This window comes from Lepeophtheirus salmonis, chromosome 2 (assembly GCF_016086655.4).
Source record: "Lepeophtheirus salmonis chromosome 2, UVic_Lsal_1.4, whole genome shotgun sequence".
NCBI lineage: Eukaryota > Metazoa > Arthropoda > Copepoda > Siphonostomatoida > Caligidae > Lepeophtheirus > Lepeophtheirus salmonis.
In genome coordinates this window covers 29,725,512-29,747,629 of record NC_052132.2, presented here as the reverse complement: position 1 = coordinate 29,747,629, position 22,118 = coordinate 29,725,512, and the positions used below count along the sequence as shown (strand labels likewise).

Sequence of the window (22,118 nt, the reverse complement as noted above, 5' to 3'; positions counted from 1 at the left end):
TTAAAAGAAAAAAAATCCTTGAAATTTTGGGACTCACTGATCAATAATTTATTCAATTATTGAACTATTTTTCAAAAAAAAACCTGACAAAAATCTTGTCAAATTTGTTATAAATAAAAACAACTTTAATTGTCCACTTTTTTTTTTTTTTGACACAATTTTCAAAATTAAAAATATGATTGCTGTTAAATTTTCTAAAAAAAATATTTAGTCAAAATTGTAATAGTATAAGTTTATCCTCATCACTATTATTTTTTTCTTTTTCAATTATTCATCAAATTTTTGAGTTGCAGCTTGTACAATTTACTTTTATATAAGTACCAAATGGTTTGTGCATGACATAGGTGTCCGTCAACCTGAAAGAAAGCTAAAAGGATTTTTCTAAAAATTGTCTTTGGGTACATTTGTATTCCATGACAAGTTATCAACAATTTCGATGACCAAATTATTAACCCTTTGAATGTATCTCAAACCCAAATTGACCAAATTGATTGTCACAATACAAATATGAGAAATGGATTGATTTTGTTATAAACAGCCCATATCGGAGCTAATATAAGCCCCTTAAATGAAAAAAGTTCTAAACTTTTGCTAAAACTATTGATATCATAACTCATCCCACAAATTTAATTTAAGAAGTCTATAATTGACTGTGGATATATAGGATTTTTAATAAAACCTTTTGAAAGGTGAATAAGAACAGATTAAACAAATGTTCAATATAATCGCCTTTGGCACCCATAACGGTCTGGAATTAACCTTGTATACGGTACCATGTCTTGATAACAGTCTCCTTTGGCAGATTCTAGAATTCGTCCAGGATCCTGGACATCAGCTAATATCTTGTGCCACAGAAGGATCTGTTAGTTTGGCTTTCAAACTACGCCCCACAGAAAGAAGTTCATGACTGTTGCGTCCCGTTGAGCTACGAGGCCAAACACTGTGTCCAACAAAGTTATTTAAAAACTCAGACAACCAGGACAACATTATCGTTAGAGCCTGACATGGAGTCACAATCACCTCCACACTCTTCCAATTCTTTATTGAATCTCCAAACAAAAGATATCATCAGTTGTATGAAGTTTGCAATCTCAACATTGTTTTGTCCGGCAAAAAGGACCTTTTCTACAATTATGGAATAAATGCTCTTTTGATCGATGCCATTTTGTATTTCTCACGCAAAACACTTCTGGTTACCCGCCAAAACAACAAACAACGTCCTACCTACGCAAGTGCAGCTGTTGCAGGTGCTCAAATGAATTTGTTAACCAATGGCCGCATGCTATATCAAGGGCGTCCATAGGATTATATATTTTTTTGGGTGGGGGTAGGCTTGGTTTTAAGATATTTTTTTACATCCAAAACTAATTTTTTGGGAATTTTTTTTCAAAATTCCAGAGCTATTCACAAAAAAATTCAAAAATTAATTTTTTTGGAAAAAAAATCCACATTCAGAGGTCTTCCAAAAAATTAGATTTAATGGGAAATTTTTTCAAAAATTAATAGATATTCTCAAAAAAAACATTTTAAGGAAAAATCGAAAATTAAATTTGGAAAAAAAATTACAAAGAACTGTTAACAAAAAATTTCAAAAATTAAAATAAAAATTTGAAAAATCCAGGTCTATTGACAAAAAATTTCAAAAATTAAATTTTTTGGAAAAAAAAAATCCACATTCAGTGGTCTTCACAAAAATAAAATTTAATTGGCAAAAAATTCAAAATTTCATAACTATTCTCAAAAATTTATATTTTTAGAAAAAAAATCGAAAATTAAATATAAAATATAAAACTTTTCGGAATTTTTTTTTAAAGATCCAGAGCTGTTGACAAAAATTTTCAAAAATTAAATTTTGGATATAAATTTAAAAAATCCATATTTATTCAAAGAAAATTTAATTTTTTTGAAATTTTTTTTGAAAACTTAAATTTAATATACAATATTAAATTTTCTAGTAAAGAGCAAAAATTCCTTTATTTTTTACTTCGGTTTATTTTTATTTTTTAATGGGTTTTTTTCTAAATTTTTCTTCATATATAACGTATTAATATTATGGGCAATGACATCCAAGAGAAGAAAAAACCAATCATAGTAACACTGACGCTTAGAATATAATGAATTATAATATTTCCGATGAGTCACAATTTAATTTTGTGTAGTTATATATTTGTTGGAATTTTTATTATTATTCCTTCAGATTAAATCATTCTTTTTTTTTTTTTTTTGTGTATACTCTTTAGGTCAAATGACTGATTCAAACTTTTATTACAGATTTATACAATATTAATATTATACAAGTACATAATTATGAATAAAATATTTCCTCTTCTTTTCAAATGAAAAAAAAACACCCTCAAGTGTCCATTTGACCTTGAAGAAGAATATTTTATATTGGTACAAACATTCAATACATATAATATCCATCTTGATATCATATAATACATTACTGGGTGTCCACGATAAATTGGAACTATCTTAAAATTCAACCTGTTTGATAAAAATGGAATTTGGAGTGTATTTGTTAATATGAAAAAGTTAGACATGATAATAAACAATAAATTTGTTCAACATGTCCTCCCTCAGCAGCCACCATCTTCTCCATCCTGCCCCTAAAGGATTGGTATGCCCTGATGACTTCTGCGGAATCGACAGCATTCCACTCCCTCGTAATGGAGCCCTTCAGGGTCGCGATGCTCTTGTGGCTGACCTTGCACACCTCCCTCTCCAACTTCCCCTACCAGTAGTAATCACACGGATTGAGGTCGGGTGAGTTGGAGGGCCAGGTGTTGCGATCCCGGAAAGTGATGTCGTGGGAGTTGAAGAGGTTAGTGGTCCTCATGGCGAAGTGTGGGGGAGCTGAGTCTTGTTGGAATATGAACTCCCTCCCAGCGGCCGTATCCTTCATCCAGGGGATGACGAACTCCTCCATGACTTCGCAGTACCTTATCGCGTTAACCCTTTCCTTGGGATTGAAGAAGAAAGGAGGCATCACCTCACCGGTGCTGCAGATGACACCCAGGGTCATCACAGAGGCCGAAAACTTTGTGGTGAAGACTGCAGGGACCTCTTCTATCTCCATGGCAAGCCACCTGTCATTCTGGACGTTGTAGCTTCTGTCGACTGCTCAGTTCTTCTCGTCCGAGAAGAAGATGATTCTTCCTCCATGGCTCTTCAGGTCATTGAGGAGACACTTACCGTTGGTGAGCCTGGTGGCCTTCATGGATGCCGTGAGGATGTGTTGTTTGGCCATTCGGTATGACCTGTACCTGAGGTCTCATTCACTGCCTTGGAGACCAGCTGCTTCCTCACTCCACGGTTCTTGGCTAACCTGGACAAGGAAGTCCCGGCAAAGCCTTGATGGAATTCCGGAGGCCTTCAAGGAAGCGGAGAGTGCGGATTCGGTCACTTCTCATGTTGTGGGCCTTGCGGCAGACCTTCTTCTCAACCTCCCAGGCATTGAACACTCGGTACACCGTGGTCTTGGGGTAGTTAAGAAGCTTGTAGATAGCAGAGGGCTTGTGTCCCGCGCGAGCCAATTCGAGGATGGCGTCTCTCCTTGCTTGTTCCATGAAGACTATTGTTTGTTTTCAAAACAATTGTGGTGAAAGTTATAGTGTATTGTTCATGCAACCTTTTATATTAGTATGATTTAACGCCGAATATCCACATTATGGATATAAAGTAGTTTAAAGTAGTTCCAATTTATCGTGGACACCCTGTATTTTTTCCAAAAAAAGAAAAAGAAAAAAGCATAAGTATATTTATACAACAAGGGATGAAGACATCCTTCACAATTATTCTAAATAATTTTGTGTATATTTAGCGTAAATATTTTAATTAGGAAGATATGAAGAAAAACGAATTACTCCTATAAAGAAAATATTGTAATTATAATTAAATTCATATATGTTAATGTGATTAGTAAACATAACTTATTACCCAAAAAGATGAAAGAGCCCACGGAACAACAGTTTTTCCTTTTTGTAATTTTTAAAGGTAGTTTTTTTATTTCCAAATACTCAACTTTTGGACCATTTCCAATTCAAAATAAGAATACTCAAATTCAAAATAGGATAGTCCAGTTCAAAATGGGAATTATCCAATTCAAAACATAAAAACATGTACAATCAGATTTTAAATATTGCAACCCTAAAATAAGAAAGTTTTAAATATTAAATTTATGATAGATTTTTCAGTACTTATGAAAAAGTTGTTATATTACTACTAAAAATATTTAGGTATATATTTAAATATCTAATTTGACTATTCTCATTTTGAATTTGACTGTTTTCTTTTTGAATTTGATTGTTCCCATTTTAAGTTTGACAATTCCATTTTGAACTGGACTATTCCGTTTTGAATTGGAAATTCTCATGAACAGTATCAAAGTCCGGAGTAATTTTTGAGCTGGCCCGTTTTTTTGGGTTTTTTTTGGAATTGGTAAACTGAAGAATGAATTAACTTTTCATTAGCAGTTGTCATCATTATTTAATTCCTAAGTAATGAACATTCCTTCCTAAATAGATTCAATTATATTCAAAACCTGATTGAACATTCCTGTGTGCTCATAAAAGACGGAGTGTAACCCTGAGAATTTGTTGCAAAGTTATAATTATATGTCCTTGTTGGACTCAGAGTTGAATTGGGTATCGACATAGCAAGTCGTTACCTTTATTGTATAATGAAACCTTTCCTCTGAAAAGAAAGAGAAAAAAGGCCCAAAATCATATGGTAGTTAGCCAAATAAGTCAATCATACCAACTGCTATTTATCTCTGTCATATGATTTCTTCGCCATTTTTAAAATGAATTATATAGGTATATATATATTTCTTAATATTAGAATCTACATAGTATATTATTCGATACCAAATCATAATATTCCTTCTAATATTTTATTAGAAGCTTAGCTATAAATTTGTATTTCTATATGATAGCCGCCAAAATTTCTCCACATAAATAATAAAATGGCCAATATAAGCAACGATGGATCCACAAGAAATTGTATTCTTGTTCTTTTGGAAGCGGAGCATAAGTATAGAACAGCTTATTACTTTGATTATTTATCAAAAAGAATGCATTATGAAATAGCCATGACGTATCAAGCGAAAGGAGGGAATCGATAGCTGACAACAAAATCCGTGATAGGACTAATTTTAGCAAAGTTCTTTGTTTATATCCTTTTCCCCTTCCTCCCTTGTCACAGATGTTTGCAGCTGACCTAATGAAACGTCCATGAGCTAATGCTCATGACGTTTCATTATTTTTCTCCTCCAAAATATTCTTCAAATTGTTAGGGTTGCCACGTTGATTTTCGGTTTCTTTTTTTAATAAGCCCAGACTAGTTTGGTGTAAATTGATTCAAAAACCACTAATCAAATTAATATATAAGAATTGAAATATAATTATAATATTTTCCAAATAGTAGTAGTATTTAAAATGTGGAAATTTCTCCTCGTCATAGCAGTAATTCATATTTATATAAATATAATTCAGCCGAAATTAATAATGGTCTTAATTCAGGCGTACCCAATGTCTCGCTCCAAATATACACATTTTCAAGAAAAAAAATCAATTTTTTTCCTAAAAATGTAATATTTTAAATTTTTTGTAAACAGCTTTGAATTTTTGAAATAAAAAATTTTAATATATGTAATTTAACTTTTGAATTTTTTTTTAATCACACGTAGATGTTTGGATTTATTTTCCAAAAAATTGATAATTTTGGTGAATAACTATGGATTTTTGAAATGTTTTTTCAAAAAAATTTAATATTTTGTTAATAACTCTAGATTTTTGAAGTTTTCTTCAAAAACTTTCAATATTTGAATTTTTTTACTAAAAAAATATAAATTTCATTTTTTATTTATTATACAAAGAATTTAATTTTTGATATTTTTGTTTATAGCCATAGAGTTTTAAAATTTTTGATTTTTTTTTTTTTTTTTTAAAGATTCAAAAGTCGCTGTAACACTGTAACGTCATACACTATGACGTCAATATTAAAATGCGGGGTGGAAGTCAAACATCAGTCGTACACGTGTTATGGTATAACCTTTTATTTATATTCACCTTGGGTAAATAGTAAATACACATCACTACTCACCTCATACTGAAGTTTAGAGATGTCATTGGAGGATTAATTCACTAATTAGCCGGTCTCAGATCTTTGACCCCAAGTTCGATCGTTAGTCTCAAGTATCTGTATAATATATAAAAGAGAGATTGTGTGTGTGTGTGTGTAAAGATGTCTTGCCTACATTCCCACACTACTGAACCTAGGAGGCTGAAATTTTGCAATTTGCATGGGTCCTTCTTTTGAGCTGTGACAGGCTACGACAAGGGTGTCGATTTTCGGGAGGGTCACATAAGGAAGGCTTATACTATACCCAAAAACCGCTTTTTGGAGCTCAAGGAGACTAGATAAGGGGTTGAGTTATTTATCAATAAGTGATTGGCGTTTAGAAAACAACTATACGAATTACTACTTTTTCTAAATTTATTCAAAATCAAAAAAGTTATGCGCTAAAAAAAAATCGGTGAAAATTGTAATTTCTTTTATTTCAGCTGAAAAAAAAGAACTTCCAATTGAATATGGAATTAGTAAATGGAATAAAGTTTGTAGAAATTTGTCTGGAGATTCGTTTCGATATAAATTTGCCAAATTAAAATGAGGGTTTAAATGAAATATCTGTAATTTTCTGAATAATTTTTCAATTTTTTCTCTCTTTCTTTTTCCATCAAACGTCAATTTTCAGTTTTTTAAGAAAAAATGCCACAAGACGATGCTTGTTGCGCTACTATTACCAAATATTTTCAATTTTCAGAACATTTTATAGCATAATTTTTGCAATATTTGCAAAAATGAACCAATTATCGAGTGTTATTTTTTCGACAGCATTATTCTTCATAACTTTTTTGTTTTTTGCAAGTACAAGAAAATGTTGCTAGGTTTTTGTTTCTTATACAATTCCAATAAACGCTATTAATTATTTATTTTTTTGCAAAATTAGTGCAAAAAGTTTTAAGCAATTATTTTGTTCGCGAATTTCGGTTTGAAAATATTTTGAAGTAAATAAAAAATGTACTTCTCATCTAGACAATTTTTTAAATACATAAACTTTTGTATGTTATTTCATGTTTATAACGCATTATTTTTTTTATATTCATAATAATTCTACTAACGTCACAAGAGAAGAGGCAATAATAAGAGGTGTTTTTTTGGGTTTTTTTGAGGGGGGGGGGAGTTGCGATGATGAGACTTTGTAGATTACCTTACTTAATCAGATTGATATTGTGTGAAGAATCCAAGAGAATTTGAATCATTAGGATATTTTTCGACAACGACGAAACATTCATATTATAATTATTAGTATATAGAAGTATTTTCTGAATATTTTTTTAATTTTCTCAATTAATTTGACCATTTTCAATGTGATTTCCCTTTTCCTCCTTTACTCGAGCAACGCCGGGTAATCCTTTGCTAGTATTAGTCGTAGTCAATATACCTCATTCAAAATGATATAGATATGATAATATAAAATTATTTTCAGATAATGTGATTTCCTAACGCTACTCTGAGCTGTCATTTACGAGTATTATCAAATAACAGACTATTTTTGATTTTGTATATTTCAACTATGACAATTATTAATATCTTGTTAATGTATATAAAAGGCGTGAGAAATACAATGTGATGTATGGGATGATCGGGTAATTTCCTTAATGACCTTTTAATTTTGAACATTTTTTTTTTTTTTTTTTTTTGATAGAATTCCTTTTTAATAAATCAATAAATTCAAATCCATGTTACTTCACCGAATATACAATGAATATGTAAGGTTCATTCTGAATTGGGAGAGGGGACATTGTTGCCCCCTCCTCTTAAGTTGTTGAGTAATGTTCCTCTCTAAATTGGTTTAGGAAGACATAAATTAACCTATAAAACCGGCTTTATATCAATAAATAAACTCATTCAATTTGACACAACGTTACTCAATAAAATGTTCCTTCTTGGAATAAATATTATATCCAATAATAATATATATTAAACTATTCTTAAGGGAATGCGTTTTATTTACTTAGATATTTGGCAACTTCATTTTCTAAGATGTCGTAAAAATTTAGTTTGTTGTTAATGTTTAGGATCTATAATAATATTTTTATTTTCAGTACTAGAATAAAACGTCACCAAAAGCCGTTTTAAAATCTTACAATCATGGAAATGATTAAATAATAGATAAGTTTGATTTGAAATGGTCCTTTAGCGAAATTGTTTGGGCCAAAAGTCAATTAACGTCTTAAACAGGTGGCAAGATCAGACTTGACTGTATATATACTTGTATAAAATACAAATATAACTATGCATTTTGTAAAAATGTGTATTTTTTTAAGTTAATGTATGAAGAAATTGTCAATACAGCTAAAATGTACCCCGGAACATATGTAGCATTGAGGTACCAGAAAAATAATTTCCTGTAGAAGAATGTACATGAAACTCTCGGTAAAAAATGTATTTTATACTCGTATGAGCCTTCAGCCTCCTCTTCTTCCACACAAGACAAGATGAAGATAAAACTAAGCACTTTGTTTCGTCAAACACATATCGTCTTGTCACGATTTGTTTCTTTCGTCTTCATTTCAGCAAGAAGATAACAATTTTGTTTTATTTAATCAGACGAAACAGAAAAATAGATGTATCGTCTTGTCTTGTCATGAAAAAAACCTTCATGGCAAATATATATTTTGTCTAATCCTGTCTGAAGTAATTTAAACTGTATTCAACAAATATATATATATATATATATATTCAATGGTCATTTAAGTTTATGTTCGACGGCATTTAAATGATTTATTATATAAAATTAGGAATAAAATATACTCATTATTGAAATAAGGATTACTTATTCGTTTTTTAAATATAAATTAAGTATGATAAAAAAATATAATGGAAAAAAAAGTAGTTAAAAATGAAGTACAATAGTGAAAATTTAGACTTCCGAAAGAAATACGACCTTAATAGAGCTGCATGGAGAAGATTAACTGTTAAATTGGGAAATGATATAATCGGTTGTAAGTTTTCTTGAAGTTAAGATTCTTCTTTATTAGAAAGTATAAGTTACCCCTTGAATCAAATGGATTCAAGTTCATAAGCATTAAAAAGTACAGCTAGGATGTAGTAAAAAAAAAAAAATTAAAAACACAGCATATTACTATAAGCGACGTCTTCAATATATCATTACAATGGACTCGAAAAAAGTTCAGGTTTAAATTGATGTGAAGTAATATCTAAACTTATATTTCCTTCAGAAATGATTGAAGTGTAAATCATAGGGAAATGCTGAATCCGTCCACTTGACCATCCCTGTCATGGAAACAAAAGAAGTAATAATGAATTAAATGGGCTGTAACCAATGCCACTAAACACTCACTATTGTTAAAATGGTTGAATCCGTCTCTTTCAATCGATAATGAAAGTCCATTCCGATGGGATATTCCTCAGGTTCACCACGGATTAAACCAATTAAACTCAGACTAAGTATAGGGCGATTTGATGAGCAAAATAAAGCGATTAAATCCGAATTATGAAAACCCACAGCGAGCCTTTCACCTATGTTATCCCATTTGATGGATTGAACTTGTCCTTTAAAATCCTCTTCGTCAAATGTGAGCTCTACAATTGGGACTGCCGCTGAGGCACTTTCTCCTGATGATCCAAAGGTGATACAAAAAAGCTGACTTGCCTCACTCGTTGAAAATAGAAGATACTTTCCACAAGGGGACCAAACTGCGGAATTTACATATCCATTTTGAATATTCCAAACTTCATCACTCCAATGCTGATTCACATTCCAAAGACGTATTTTGTTGGAAGTGGAGGCTGTGAACGCAAATCTTCCACACGGTGACCAAGAAGCAGTATGATACCCTCCTGAACTAAATCGTCTTAAGATCACATAGTCTTCCTTCCATGTATTCCAAATTGTGATATCCTTTTCACTCGGCGAACAAGCTAAAAGATACTGCCCAGAAGGATCATACTCTAATGAAGATATGGGCAACTCCCTTCCAGGAGAAAGCTTTGTAACACAACTCGCTGACGGACGTGCCACAACACTAGAAGGGTCTACAACCCATATTAATATTCCCGATTCAGTACCAACAGCGAGTTCACTAGAGGAAAAGGGTCTCCAAGCAAGACAAGAAACAGATTTTTGCAACTTGTACTTTAAGATAGGCGATACAATCAATGAAAGACAATGGATTTGTATGGAGTCATCAGAGAGAGCAACTGCAATCTTTGAGGTCTGAGGATGCCAACGTAATGCTCGAATGGGGCTATTTTTCCAGTCTCGTGTTGATGAATAGCGTTCAATAAAAGTAAGAGGTTCAACCTAGCATATTCAAAAGGAGTATTACTAGATATTTGGAATGGACTATGAGCGTCGACTTACAGAAGGATAGGGACTCAAAGAATCCTTTATTTGAGAAAAAACCTGAAGAACTTCTGAAATAATTTTAGATACAATACTCCGTTCTTGATTCGAACCCAGTTTGTTCCCTAAATTTTCGAGTCTATAGGATTAAAACCTCAGTTATAATATAAAGATAAGCACTTGAAATGTTGAATTACCCTCGAAGGATGGAGTGAGCCTTTCCCTCCATATTAGGGGGATGAAGAAAAGCGTCTTTGGAGGAGAGAAACGGAGGTGTGGACTTGCTCGTTGGACAAACATTCCCATTAGGGTTTGTAGGGATCGGTGCAATGTATGGAAGGTGTGCAATTGCATTTTGAATCGAAGGAGAAGAGGAAGGAACGAGACGAGCTTCGATTTCCGCCATCCTTGTTTTTCAATTTTTAAAATAAAGGTTGAGTGAGAAGAAATATTCGTTGCGACATTCAATTAGGGCAGCTAGTTACAAATTTCATATTCCGTCACGCCACTATTGAGTCATATATATATTGCTGGATCAGCCAAAAAAACTAAAAAACTTCAGTCCTATCAGTGGGGTCCTAATAAAATTTGTCAGTACTAGGTCCTAATTGGTCTTTTATGTAAACTACAACAGCTGAAATTATAATTAATCATTCAAATAACAGTGATTTTATATTAACTATTAGAGTACTTTCACAGGCGTAATAAATTCCATCATAATTGAAAGAGACGCCATTTTGGGGCCTCAAATTGATATTTTATCAAATAATATGAAGAAATTTCTAATAAATCTTGATTAATCCTTATCAAAAGCTTGAAGAACATCAAAAGAATGAACCTGCTGTATGGCAATGATAAACACTGATATTTGAATTAAATATCAAAAAGTAATATGTATTAAAAATGGCTAGTTTTGTATTTTTTTTTATCGATTAGGGACGAGAAAAGAAGAGTAAATGGAGAAAAATATCTAGTTATTTCGAATTGTAATAGTTAATTTTTATCTTGTCTATGGAAATAAGATTGTACCACGATGGAATAACTTATTTTTATTACATTTTAGGTCAAATATATAAAATAATAAAACTAGGCAATATAAGGAAAAGATACCAATGAAACACCAATGAAAAAAATGTTTTTATTGTTATAAAACTTGGTTGTTTACGCCCCTGAAGTGGCCGACATCAACAATGATAACGTCGCGTGAAAACACTCAATATTTTCTATTTTTAAAACTTTCAAAATTGAGTAATCAATGTCTCAGGTATTTAAAATGTACTATATATTGTAATAAATTAAAAATAATCCATAATCACTACACAAGTGACAACCTGACTCACAGTAAAATTTGATTCAAATGAAAGAATAATTAATTAACATTAATATCTAGAGGTGGAAAAAATTCCTTCGTACACTACAAGTCCAATGTATAAATACTATATTATTAATCAATATGAATTATACTAAAACAATCTGGGCCTGTCGTCCCTAAAAAATGTGATGATGTTTATATTTGATATTCGAGGTTGCATGATTTGTGGACGGTTTATCATCAAAATATATTAATAATTTATCACATTGATTGAACATTGAAACAATTTTGTGATTCCAATTAATTCCACAGCTTTTGTTGAGAACATAGTGAGGTCATGCTACTACGAGCTCCTCTTCGCAATCATTATATTTCCTACCTCTGGCCACATATAGCTCAGAAACACGGGATAAAGCTGGATGGCTCCAAGCTTCCCCTTTTAACCTCTGAGGCCTTTTCAAAGGCGAAAAGAACTTCTGATAGATTGGCTCTGGCTTATGCAGCAGTCCAAGAGGAGAAACAAGTGTCATTTGTGCCAAAGGCCATCCAAGACATTTTAAAAAAGGATAATTTTTCGAATTCCGGAGACTATCTTGTCCTGGGTTTACTCATGCATACTCAAAAAGATGGGGCTTACACACTGAGTTCCACAGAGGCTTCCATGTTTCAATTTCAGCTCTACACAATCCTTCTGAATAATATATACAGCCCAGCTGAGCTTTGCCTCATTCTCCCTATCTTCAAGAGATCTGATATTAAATTAGAATATCAGGGACTAAGGAAGGAGCTATATCATAGATTGCACCAACTTGTGAAGCAAAGCTCCTTTGATTCAATCACACTCTCTTGTATTGTCAACCTCGCAGTCATATTAAACAAGGATCCAATACTTATTCTCAAAGATGATTCCAAACATATATTGAGTATTTTAAATGAAACTAATTACTCCAAAATGTCTATACAGGCGTCTATCAAAGTGATGTCTTTAGGGGTAACAAGAGGACTTACTATCACAAAGGGTTCGAATATCAATCTTAAAAGACTCGAAAATGGAGAAATGAAACATCTATCTCTTCGTGAGGTAGTAGGAGTCCTGTATTATTACAAAAGAACCAATTTATCAAAGGACTCCGCCATTATTAAATATGCTCAAGAATTACTTCCAATCAAAAGTGTAGACTCAATTCAAGATGCCATTGACATAATTCAATGTTATAGTTATATGGCTGATATGGGTGTAGTTGACGACTTATTTTACGAAAAGCTGGTTCAAGTGGTAAATGGCCTACCACTCATTCCCCAACTCGATAAGGCCCTTGTCTGCCAAAAAGTAATGTCTGTATTATCTCCATCATCAACTTTGAGTGAAGTAGGTTCTTCTGATAAATGTATCAATCTCTTAACATACACTCTCCTATCCTATCGATTCTTGAAAACAAATTTGCTGCCTAGCCCTGATCAAAACAAATTGGCACATCTGTGCCGTTTAGTCAGAAGACATTTGCCAAAGAATGAAATTGAATTGAAAGTGTATCAGGAGTTCTTGAAAAACTATCTTAATTCAGATCAAATTTCTTTTGCTTATATTTTACCTCATATGTCAAGTCCAAATCTTGTGTTTGGTCACTTGAGCGGAAATTCCCTTTATATCCCTTCCTATTTATTAGAAAACTCTGGTCATGTTAAACCTGTTCCTGAAATTGGAGAGTGGTTTGTCATTATGGGGACTAATTCTTCAAAATCCATTGATGAAGGTCAAATTTCAAATGTGGATGAGCTTTTATTTGGGAAAAGGTTGATAAAGAAGAATCAATTGACGGCATTGGGCTATAAAATCATCGTTGTCTCCTCAAATGATTTAATTATACACCAGGATAGAATTAGTGAAACAATTTTGCGTTGGTCATTTGAAACTTAGTCATTATCACCATGTGTTTGTTTTTTCTGATGTCATTTTATTCATACATTCTGACTTTAATTAACCAAAACTTCTGATTAAGTGTACACTTCCATAAGGTAGTATGTTAATGTAAGTTTTACTAATAAGACCATTTAAAATTACACCGAAACTCCATAATTTAATCTTACTCAAAGGAAAAAAAGACTAAACTCTAAAATTTTATCAAATATATATCCATTGTTTTAAAAACTAATTTTTATGAGCTTTCGAGTTGTTTTTGTGCTGCAATTAAGTAATGGTTCCTTTCAAGATATCATTTTAGTGAAAGCAGAAAACAAAATAAGACTAACCTTTATAATAAATAATCTCCTCTTACAATTTACTTCAAACTGACTCTATCATTGAGTATGTATTACTGTTGAGACTTGGCCCCCAAGATAAATTAATTTTAGTCTGTGAAAATTAATTACCTATTAAAAAAATTGCCACTGGAACCACTCTTTTTCTACCCATGAAATTTATTTTCTAAAAAAAAAAGTTATGATCAGAATAAAGCCAAATTTTACAACGATATGAGTCCGAATCGAAGTAGTAAAGAATATAAAGGCGAATTAATGATAGTCTAAATGAATGAATACAACTTATTTCTAATCAAGTCCGAATTGGTATTTTTATTTATGAAATTTAGAATTTTGACAATGTTTTTTTTTTTTTTTTTCAAATGAAGCACTTCCACAATTAGACCCATAATCATATGTGAGCTGCACACAGTACAGGTTGTTTTCTAGATCAAGGAAAATAATGAAAATGCTTCACAGATTTTTTAGGTACTGTTATAGACATATGTATATATATGTTCTTCCATTCCAGCAAGTCAAACACAGCATGATTTGTTTAGCAATATTTAATAAAACGAACTCCACGAAGTCCAACTTCCTTCAGGGTCATATTTATGTAATTAGGGGGTTTGATATATGACACCATGATTATTAAGAGCTTTGAGTTGTTAAAGAGTAAACTTCGATACGTGTTGACTGCATTTCACCAACCCGGTAAAAACCGGATTATTGACCAGGACTTACCTCCTTTTTCCGGAAGTGTTCCTTACAGCTTTATATCCATTACAACCTTAGATATATATACGCATAAGAGACCTCATAATCTGATAATTTCTGGTCAGATGATATAAAAAGTAGTAGTAGTAAATAGGGAGTTGTTCAACTACATAGCTTCACTTCCAATTTCTTTAATAATCGTTCAGAGTGTTATTACTGAAAACCGACAGCCTTTTCAGAAACACGAGGTACTCTTCGTTTATATATATTCAAGTTTGCGGACTAACTTGACAATGCAACGAAAACTTAGGAGCTTGCCGTGCTTTAGATTAGTTATCGTCGTCTGTTCGTGCAATGGTGTCCGAGACACGAAGTGGGAGGGACGGCAGCAAAAGGATTTTCATAATCCTGTGTATATGGGAAATATTTGTCGATACCTGACAACCTGCTTCAATTTCTCCAATCACTAGCAAGCTAAGTATAACAATTATATAACTTCTTCTTCTCGTCGTCCTCTATGTTTAATCTTTCCTCTTAAACAATAAGAACATTCTCTCAATCATCAACCAGGACAGAGGAATATCAACAAGACATCCGTGTCCAAATCCGTGTATAATTTTCATCATTCTCTCTTCGCCGACAATATAATGCAGCTTTATCATCGAAATTCGATACTTCAATAAACATCCGTATCAAATACGCAACAAAATGGACTTATCGTGAGCTTCAACTCTCGTTGCCATTTACGTTTACCTAAATTACAGTCACCTAAAATTGAGAAAGGATAAATAAATATATTAAGTTTGACTAAATATGCCGTTAAATAACACCTACAAAGGCACTGACTATGCCTCTCAGCTAGACATCTTATCCAGAATCACAGATCCCAGTCCCACACATTGACAATTCCACTGGAGAAACTGGTTAGCGAAGTACATAAATTGTACTTCAATTAATTAACCAGTCGGGGTAACTTCCCTCCAGTCGCAATAGTCCATCAAGAACTACTGCTCCCCCTAAAACCCATTATTTATAATAGAATACACCTTCATATGAAAGCTAAATGACAAAATTACAGTAAAACATGAAAAAGATCCAAACAAAATCTCTCCCGACAACTTATGGAATCCTTTCTTACGCAGAAGTTGAGTATTAAGTCAATATTTTGAATAAAAGCAGCATTTATAATATGTACTTGATTTTAAATGCATGTACATGTCTGCTAATGAATAAACTACATTTTTTTAAAAGCATTAAGTCAATCACCTATAAGTAACTATCTAATTTTAAAAACAAGTTATTTATTGAATTAAACCGGAGGAGTCAATTTCAAGCTTATATAGAAAATATATAAATATTGCGGTATTTTTCTTTTCGTCTAAGAGATCTTGAAGATATAATGATATCTTAATGATACTTATAACAGACAAAAGTAAAGTAATATATGCATTCATACGCATAACTAGAGTATGTGAGGACATTATTATTATGTTGTTGTTTTTTTACATGATTTAAGTATTTAAATGCTAATTAGCTTATGATGGAAATGGTAAAATGAAATTTTAATTTTATTCGTTCTCAACAGAAGTCTTATGATTAGTCGACTCCTCGTCGTTATCAGATTTACGATCATCGCCATTATTTCCATGTTCTTCCTTGGGCGAATTATCACCATTCCTTGAACTTGATCTACTTCTAAAATTAATAGATGCTATAACTCAAAAACTAGAATATTACAAAATATTACCTAGATCTACGTCGTCGGGAGCTTCTTCCATTCTCTTTTGAATCATCCACTGATTTAGACCTAGATCGTGATCTAGACCTTGATCTTGACTTGGATTTTGATCGAGATTTTGATCTAGAAACAGATTTTGACATTCTATCCCTTGATCTATATTAGAAAAAAAAATGAAAGTTTTCCGCTTTGTCGATAAACTAAATCTACCTTGTACTTCCACGACTCCTACTCTTCCTTCCTCTAGTTTTTGATCTAGATCTAGAGCGCGATCTTGACCTAGACCTAGAATGAGATCTCTTTCTTTTACGATCGGGGACAAGCTTGATTTTGCGACCATTCAGTTCCGTTCCATCAAGTTTTTCCATAGCTGTCTTTAAGTCATCTTCATTAGCAAATTCGACACAACCCTCATTTCTTCTATTTTTATGCGCATCAGCATATGTAACTTCTCCTGCTTGACGCATATAGTCCTTCAGATCCTTTATTCGCAAAAAATAGATATATTAATCTCCGCCAGACATTTTCACTTAAATTAAACCGGTGTTAAAAAAAAAAAAAAAACTTTTAAAAACAAAATAATACTTCACTCCAAACGGCATTTGTGGTTCATCATATTTAAAGCTAGTTTTATAAGATATTATTTCTCTTTTAGATGAGAATCTTTATAAGAACAAGAGCTAATAATAATACTGAATGAATGAATGACAATAATTGGACTTATGTTAATAACCAATGTTTCAGGAATGTAATATAATCTTGATGCATACCAATATTATAAATAATTAATTGCTTTTATTTATGTCCTGAAATGGTACAAATATAAATTATGGTAGTAAAAAAATATTTAATTTTAAACATAAACATCAAAAATTGTGAATTGAATAAATTTAAAGTATATAATGACTACCATTATCATTTAAAAAGTGAAAACAATGCAAGCTAAAAGGAAGACGCATATGCTATATCATACTACTACTTGAAGTATTTCAGAAACAAAAAAACCGTAGTTTAAAGTAAGTATCATTTTGTGAGCGTTTTGTATTTGTAAAAAGAAGGAAACTAAAAAATATATTGATAGAAAATCGACACCGGATTGGATCAAACTGAATTGACGTATTTTATCAAGTTTTTATTTTTAAATATATCAGACATCATCTGAAATATTTAATATATTATAAATGATGACATACAAAATATTTCAGTTGGAGTTGAGTAGTTTGCATGCTCAATAGAGAATAAACGGTTTTTGGAACAGATTTACCTGTTAGATGAATATGGAAATCATAGAAAATGTTGAATTTCTCTTTTGTCATCATCTAACATCAGAAAGGAAAGGGTGGGTAAATAAGATTGCATCTTTTTCTCGATGATGAAGGCCATCTTTGTTTGTTGTTGCTGACTGCTAACTATGTATTATAAATTGCCCCTTTTTCTTTCCTAAACTATTTGTTCTTTTTGAGACTTCATCATCTGAATCATTGCCCTTAACCTCTTTATAAAAATCCCCATTGAATGCTGGATTACATTTTAATAAATTATGGATTGTGTGTGGAATTTGGCCTCAGATCAAATATTGCTACAAATTGTTATGAACCAAAATAGTGAACATCGCTGGGATTTCGCACACAAAATATAAGCAACCCGGTAAGCAGGAATTGGCATCTAGTGTAACGGATCATTTTGGGGAAATTTCAGCGAATAAGTTGTTTTCCTTTGAATGTCTCACGGCCGGGAAGACTCAGAACACTGCGATCACAAAGTGCATTGTCAAAAAGGTCACAAATACAGGAAAAAACCCTATTTGATTTAAATTGAAATTAAAAAAAAAGTGAATAAAATGACCCATATAATACATACAATTTGGACAATTAATTAAGTTCTAGAGTTAGTCTAGCTAGCCACTATTTTTTTTTTTTTTTTTTTTTACTTTTGAAATTTTCCAGTCCCAAAAAAAAAATAATGTAGATATCTGCATACCTGCCAGCTAACTCTGCTTGACAAATTTTCAACAACAAGACGGAAATCGGTTCGAGTAGGGGGACCATATTTGTCCAGCCATCCTGGCCTACTGCTGGATTTCGAGTCACGGCGTCGCTTAGGACTTCTTTCACGGCGTCCAGTACTTCCTGTACCCCAGCGCTCACGATCACGACCATGAGGAGTACCCCGGGCAAGTTCTACAGTAACCCTAAAAAAAATAAGCCAATTAGTTCCAACTAATTCACGCATATATCCTGTATTATTCTTTGCATAAACATGTTTATATATAAATTAATAATAATGGTCCACCAACACAAAGGAAGGTAGAATAATTACATTAGTACTCTAGGAGGAATTATAAGTCAATTTTCGTCAACAGATAATTACGATTTATCCGTTGGAATTGCCACTAAATACACTACATGTAGTAATTCAAAATTTATCAAAAAATTTATTTGACTTTATCAAATGGTTTTAAGAATAGAAAAGACTCTAGACCTATATAGACTACTATGCAGTAGTATTTGAATTAAGTCAAATGTACTGAATCTACTTTCTACAACTATTAATACTTTTTTAAATCGATTGGCGATAAGAAGAGAAGAATATCTTACTCTATGCATTCTATTACTTATTGTTTAGCCATCAGATAATACATTTTTCATGGACAGAAAGGTCCCATTTTGACATTTAGAATAGACTATTTTCCTTAATATTAATGAGAAAAGGAGATTTCATCCCCAAGTTGCCCAATGCTGACGTGACATAAAAACAAGGCTCTCGATACACCAAAAATAAGTGTAATTCGATGACTGAATTTCTCGTGTAAATGGGTAAAACTGTTCTAAGATGGAACAGGGTTAATTCCAATGTTGAGGCTGACTCATCATTACCTTTCTCCCATGAATTCCTTTCCATTGAGATCATAGCACGCATCATCCGCGTCCCTATAATCGTCAAACTCCACAAATCCGTATCCATTTTTCAACGAGACCTCTCTCACCTTTCCGTATTTCCGAATGAGCTTCTCCACGTCGCGTTCCCTGACACGGTGACTCAAGCCACCCATGTAGACTCTCGTCGACATTCTAAGAGGAGGCAAAAGAAAAGGGTATTAGGACTTAGCACGAGCGAGCCAAGAGTTTCAAGAAGAGACGCAATGACGAGCCGCCATCTTGGATTCATCTCTCTCTAGTTCTTTTTATCTTATTATTACTTATCAGGTTTTTTATGAGAAGAATATAAATCCATGAATGTACCTTTGTGTAAGGGATATTCCTCAACCACTCCACTATAAAACAATATCTGCACTACCTACTACTTCTCCAGCCACTGATTTACAACAAGAAATCAATGAATATCCTCACAATCTCTGTCCAGGAAAAATATTAATATACCAGAGCAATGCCACCAATAGAACAACAAGAAGAAGATGACGCGACTCAGGAAAGAGGCTAAACAGCTAGGGCTACACTTTACTTAGTTACATCTAATAAAGAGAGAAATAAAGGAAAGATAACAATAATCAAAATAAAAAAACTCACACAAAGACTCAAATAATATGTACGTACAACGTAAAAAGAGGAAAAAAAAATCTCAAAAAGAGACACGTTGCTCATTCCCAGTATTACCAACTCCTTTATAGCCAACAAACACTCGGCTATCAAAAGGAGCTTTCTATACATCTTCCTCTAATATACACCAAACATAATGTACGATGATCAAAAACGACATACTTAAATATGCATCACAAGCTCCAAATGCATTTGGTATCCATTCTCCTACTCAATGGTATACGACAAAGCTGAAACGATGTGTAGAGTTAGGAGTCATGGGTGATATATACATCAAACAATTCATTAACTTTGTTAAGAATAAATGACTAATTTGCAACCAAGAATGTGGTCTCTATTATTTTACGTCCTTTATTGTCAACTACACTTATGTTACTTTGGATTCAAATAATATATTATGTATGATTTATGGTGTTATTATCTGAAAGACTTTGAGGAAATATGAAGTTAAAAATATTTACATGTAAATCTCCTATCTACAGCTATACTAGATTGAAATTTAAGAATCAAATTAAGCTAGTAAAAAAGAACAAGTTTATATTTTATTATTCCGGCATCTCAATTTCCTTCATTTTCTTCAAATAATTAATATCTTAGGGGTTTGAAAATACGGATTCGTGTACACGAATACATTAAATTTGATCACTTATAATATTGAGCAAAGTGATAGACTGTTTATGGTTTTAAACAATGATAAATACACCTTTCTGGCTGTTGAGTTAATCTGTTTCAAAAAATATGCTTCGTGTATCATTTTGACAAACTTATGCTATGAAATATATTATTTAATTATCAATTAGAATCAGTCTGAGGTAGTATCATGTTAGTTAGTAATATATTACTGCAATATTACTTTTGTAGTAAAAAATAGTAGAACGAAATTACTTTTTAATTGACTAATAATATATAAATTATTATATATATGTATATTACTTTATTTAAACTGTAAATACCTAAGTTATTAAAAAAGGTCTTAGTCCGATCAGAAGACGAACAAGAAAGAAGTCAAATACTGTCACTATGTTATTCTTAAAGACATAAGTGAAAGAATCTTTATTTTTTAGTTACATGAAAAAAAAAAAAACTTTTTGAAAATACTAAATTATTAACTGTCTGTCAACCAGAGAATAAGTGGTTAAGTAAATTAAGATTGTAAATTCAACAATACAAAGTTAGAAACTGCTGCTTCCATATACAAATACTTTATTATTCTTTAAAAAATTATGTATAAAAATATTTTTTCTTGTTTATTTCTGAGGGCCAAGGACCAAAAATAATTAATAATTTAAAAAAAATGTTAATACAAAATGTACAGAACAGAAATATGTTTTGAAGAGTATATTAATTTACAAATATTCACTTAATCATTATTCAATGTCCAAAACTCGCCAAATTGATGGTAATATTGTACATTTCCTAAGGGGATATCGAAAAATAAGGGATATAATGTAAAATAATACAATTACTCTTGATTCTAAGTAATATAAGTAAATACTTTTCAACGGAACAATACGTAATAAGTTACTTATTACTCAACTAAGTAATACTCCTAATGATGTGCAACGAACAAAGCTCGTCAATTAGTACTTGAGTTGTATGAAGCAATGAAAAAGTGAGAACCAAAAATATTTACTCGAAACTTGTCCAAACTTGGGGTTCCCACTTGTTCTTTTTCGAGCACATTTTAGCATGTAAATCTTCCTAAACTGACTTCCTTTCGCTTTCAAATGTAGAATTTATGTTTTCCCACAGTCAACACAAAGTATAAGTAGTTTGATTTTTGTGCAATGTTGTCCACACAACAACGTTTAATAAAAATGATTTTTTTTTTTTTTCGGATTAAAAAAGGTTTGCGTCCACACGAAGAAGAAATCTGCTTAATCCAATCTGGTTAAAAAAGTTTAAGTATCTAATGGGAATCTTATAATTACTTAATAGAAAACGGTTTTTTAAAATAATGAATAATTATCTCTTTATGAATGAATAAGTAAAAAATAAATGTTATTTATTTAAAAACTTATACTTTAAATACCAAGGGCGTCCGTAGGAGTATATATTGGTTTTTGGAATATTTTTTTCTCTACTGCATAATTTGTTACCTTTTTTTAAAGAAAATAAATT

General features: G+C 31.8%; 2 protein-coding genes across 6 annotated transcripts; both read right to left on the bottom strand.

Annotated features, from left to right (window-relative positions):
* Nucleotides 1-9,072: 9,072 nt before the first annotated feature.
* Nucleotides 9,073-10,932, bottom strand: LOC121113696 (aladin). Its single transcript, XM_040707542.2, has 4 exons — nucleotides 10,633-10,932; nucleotides 10,454-10,574; nucleotides 9,431-10,393; nucleotides 9,073-9,363 (listed from the first exon to the last, which is right to left on the bottom strand). Exons 1-4 carry the CDS (start codon nucleotides 10,839-10,841, stop codon nucleotides 9,238-9,240), a joined length of 1,419 nt encoding a protein of 472 aa, XP_040563476.1. The 5' UTR covers nucleotides 10,842-10,932; the 3' UTR covers nucleotides 9,073-9,237.
* A 5,233-nt stretch (nucleotides 10,933-16,165) lies between these two features.
* LOC121113697 (serine-arginine protein 55) lies at nucleotides 16,166-20,376 on the bottom strand. Of its 5 annotated transcripts, none has more exons than XM_071886741.1 (7): nucleotides 20,160-20,376; nucleotides 19,640-19,912; nucleotides 19,317-19,511; nucleotides 18,421-18,631; nucleotides 16,651-16,922; nucleotides 16,450-16,596; nucleotides 16,166-16,397 (listed from the first exon to the last, which is right to left on the bottom strand). In XM_071886741.1, exons 2-7 carry the CDS (start codon nucleotides 19,672-19,674, stop codon nucleotides 16,271-16,273), a joined length of 987 nt encoding a protein of 328 aa, XP_071742842.1. In that variant the 5' UTR covers nucleotides 19,675-19,912; nucleotides 20,160-20,376; the 3' UTR covers nucleotides 16,166-16,270. The 5 variants fall into 5 exon arrangements, with proteins under 5 accessions (XP_071742842.1, XP_071742844.1, XP_071742843.1 ...); XM_071886743.1 differs by having other exon boundaries at nucleotides 19,683-19,912; nucleotides 20,160-20,360; XM_071886742.1 differs by lacking the exon at nucleotides 20,160-20,376 and adding an exon at nucleotides 19,968-20,056 and having other exon boundaries at nucleotides 16,166-16,394.
* Between the last annotated feature and the right edge of the window lie 1,742 nt (nucleotides 20,377-22,118).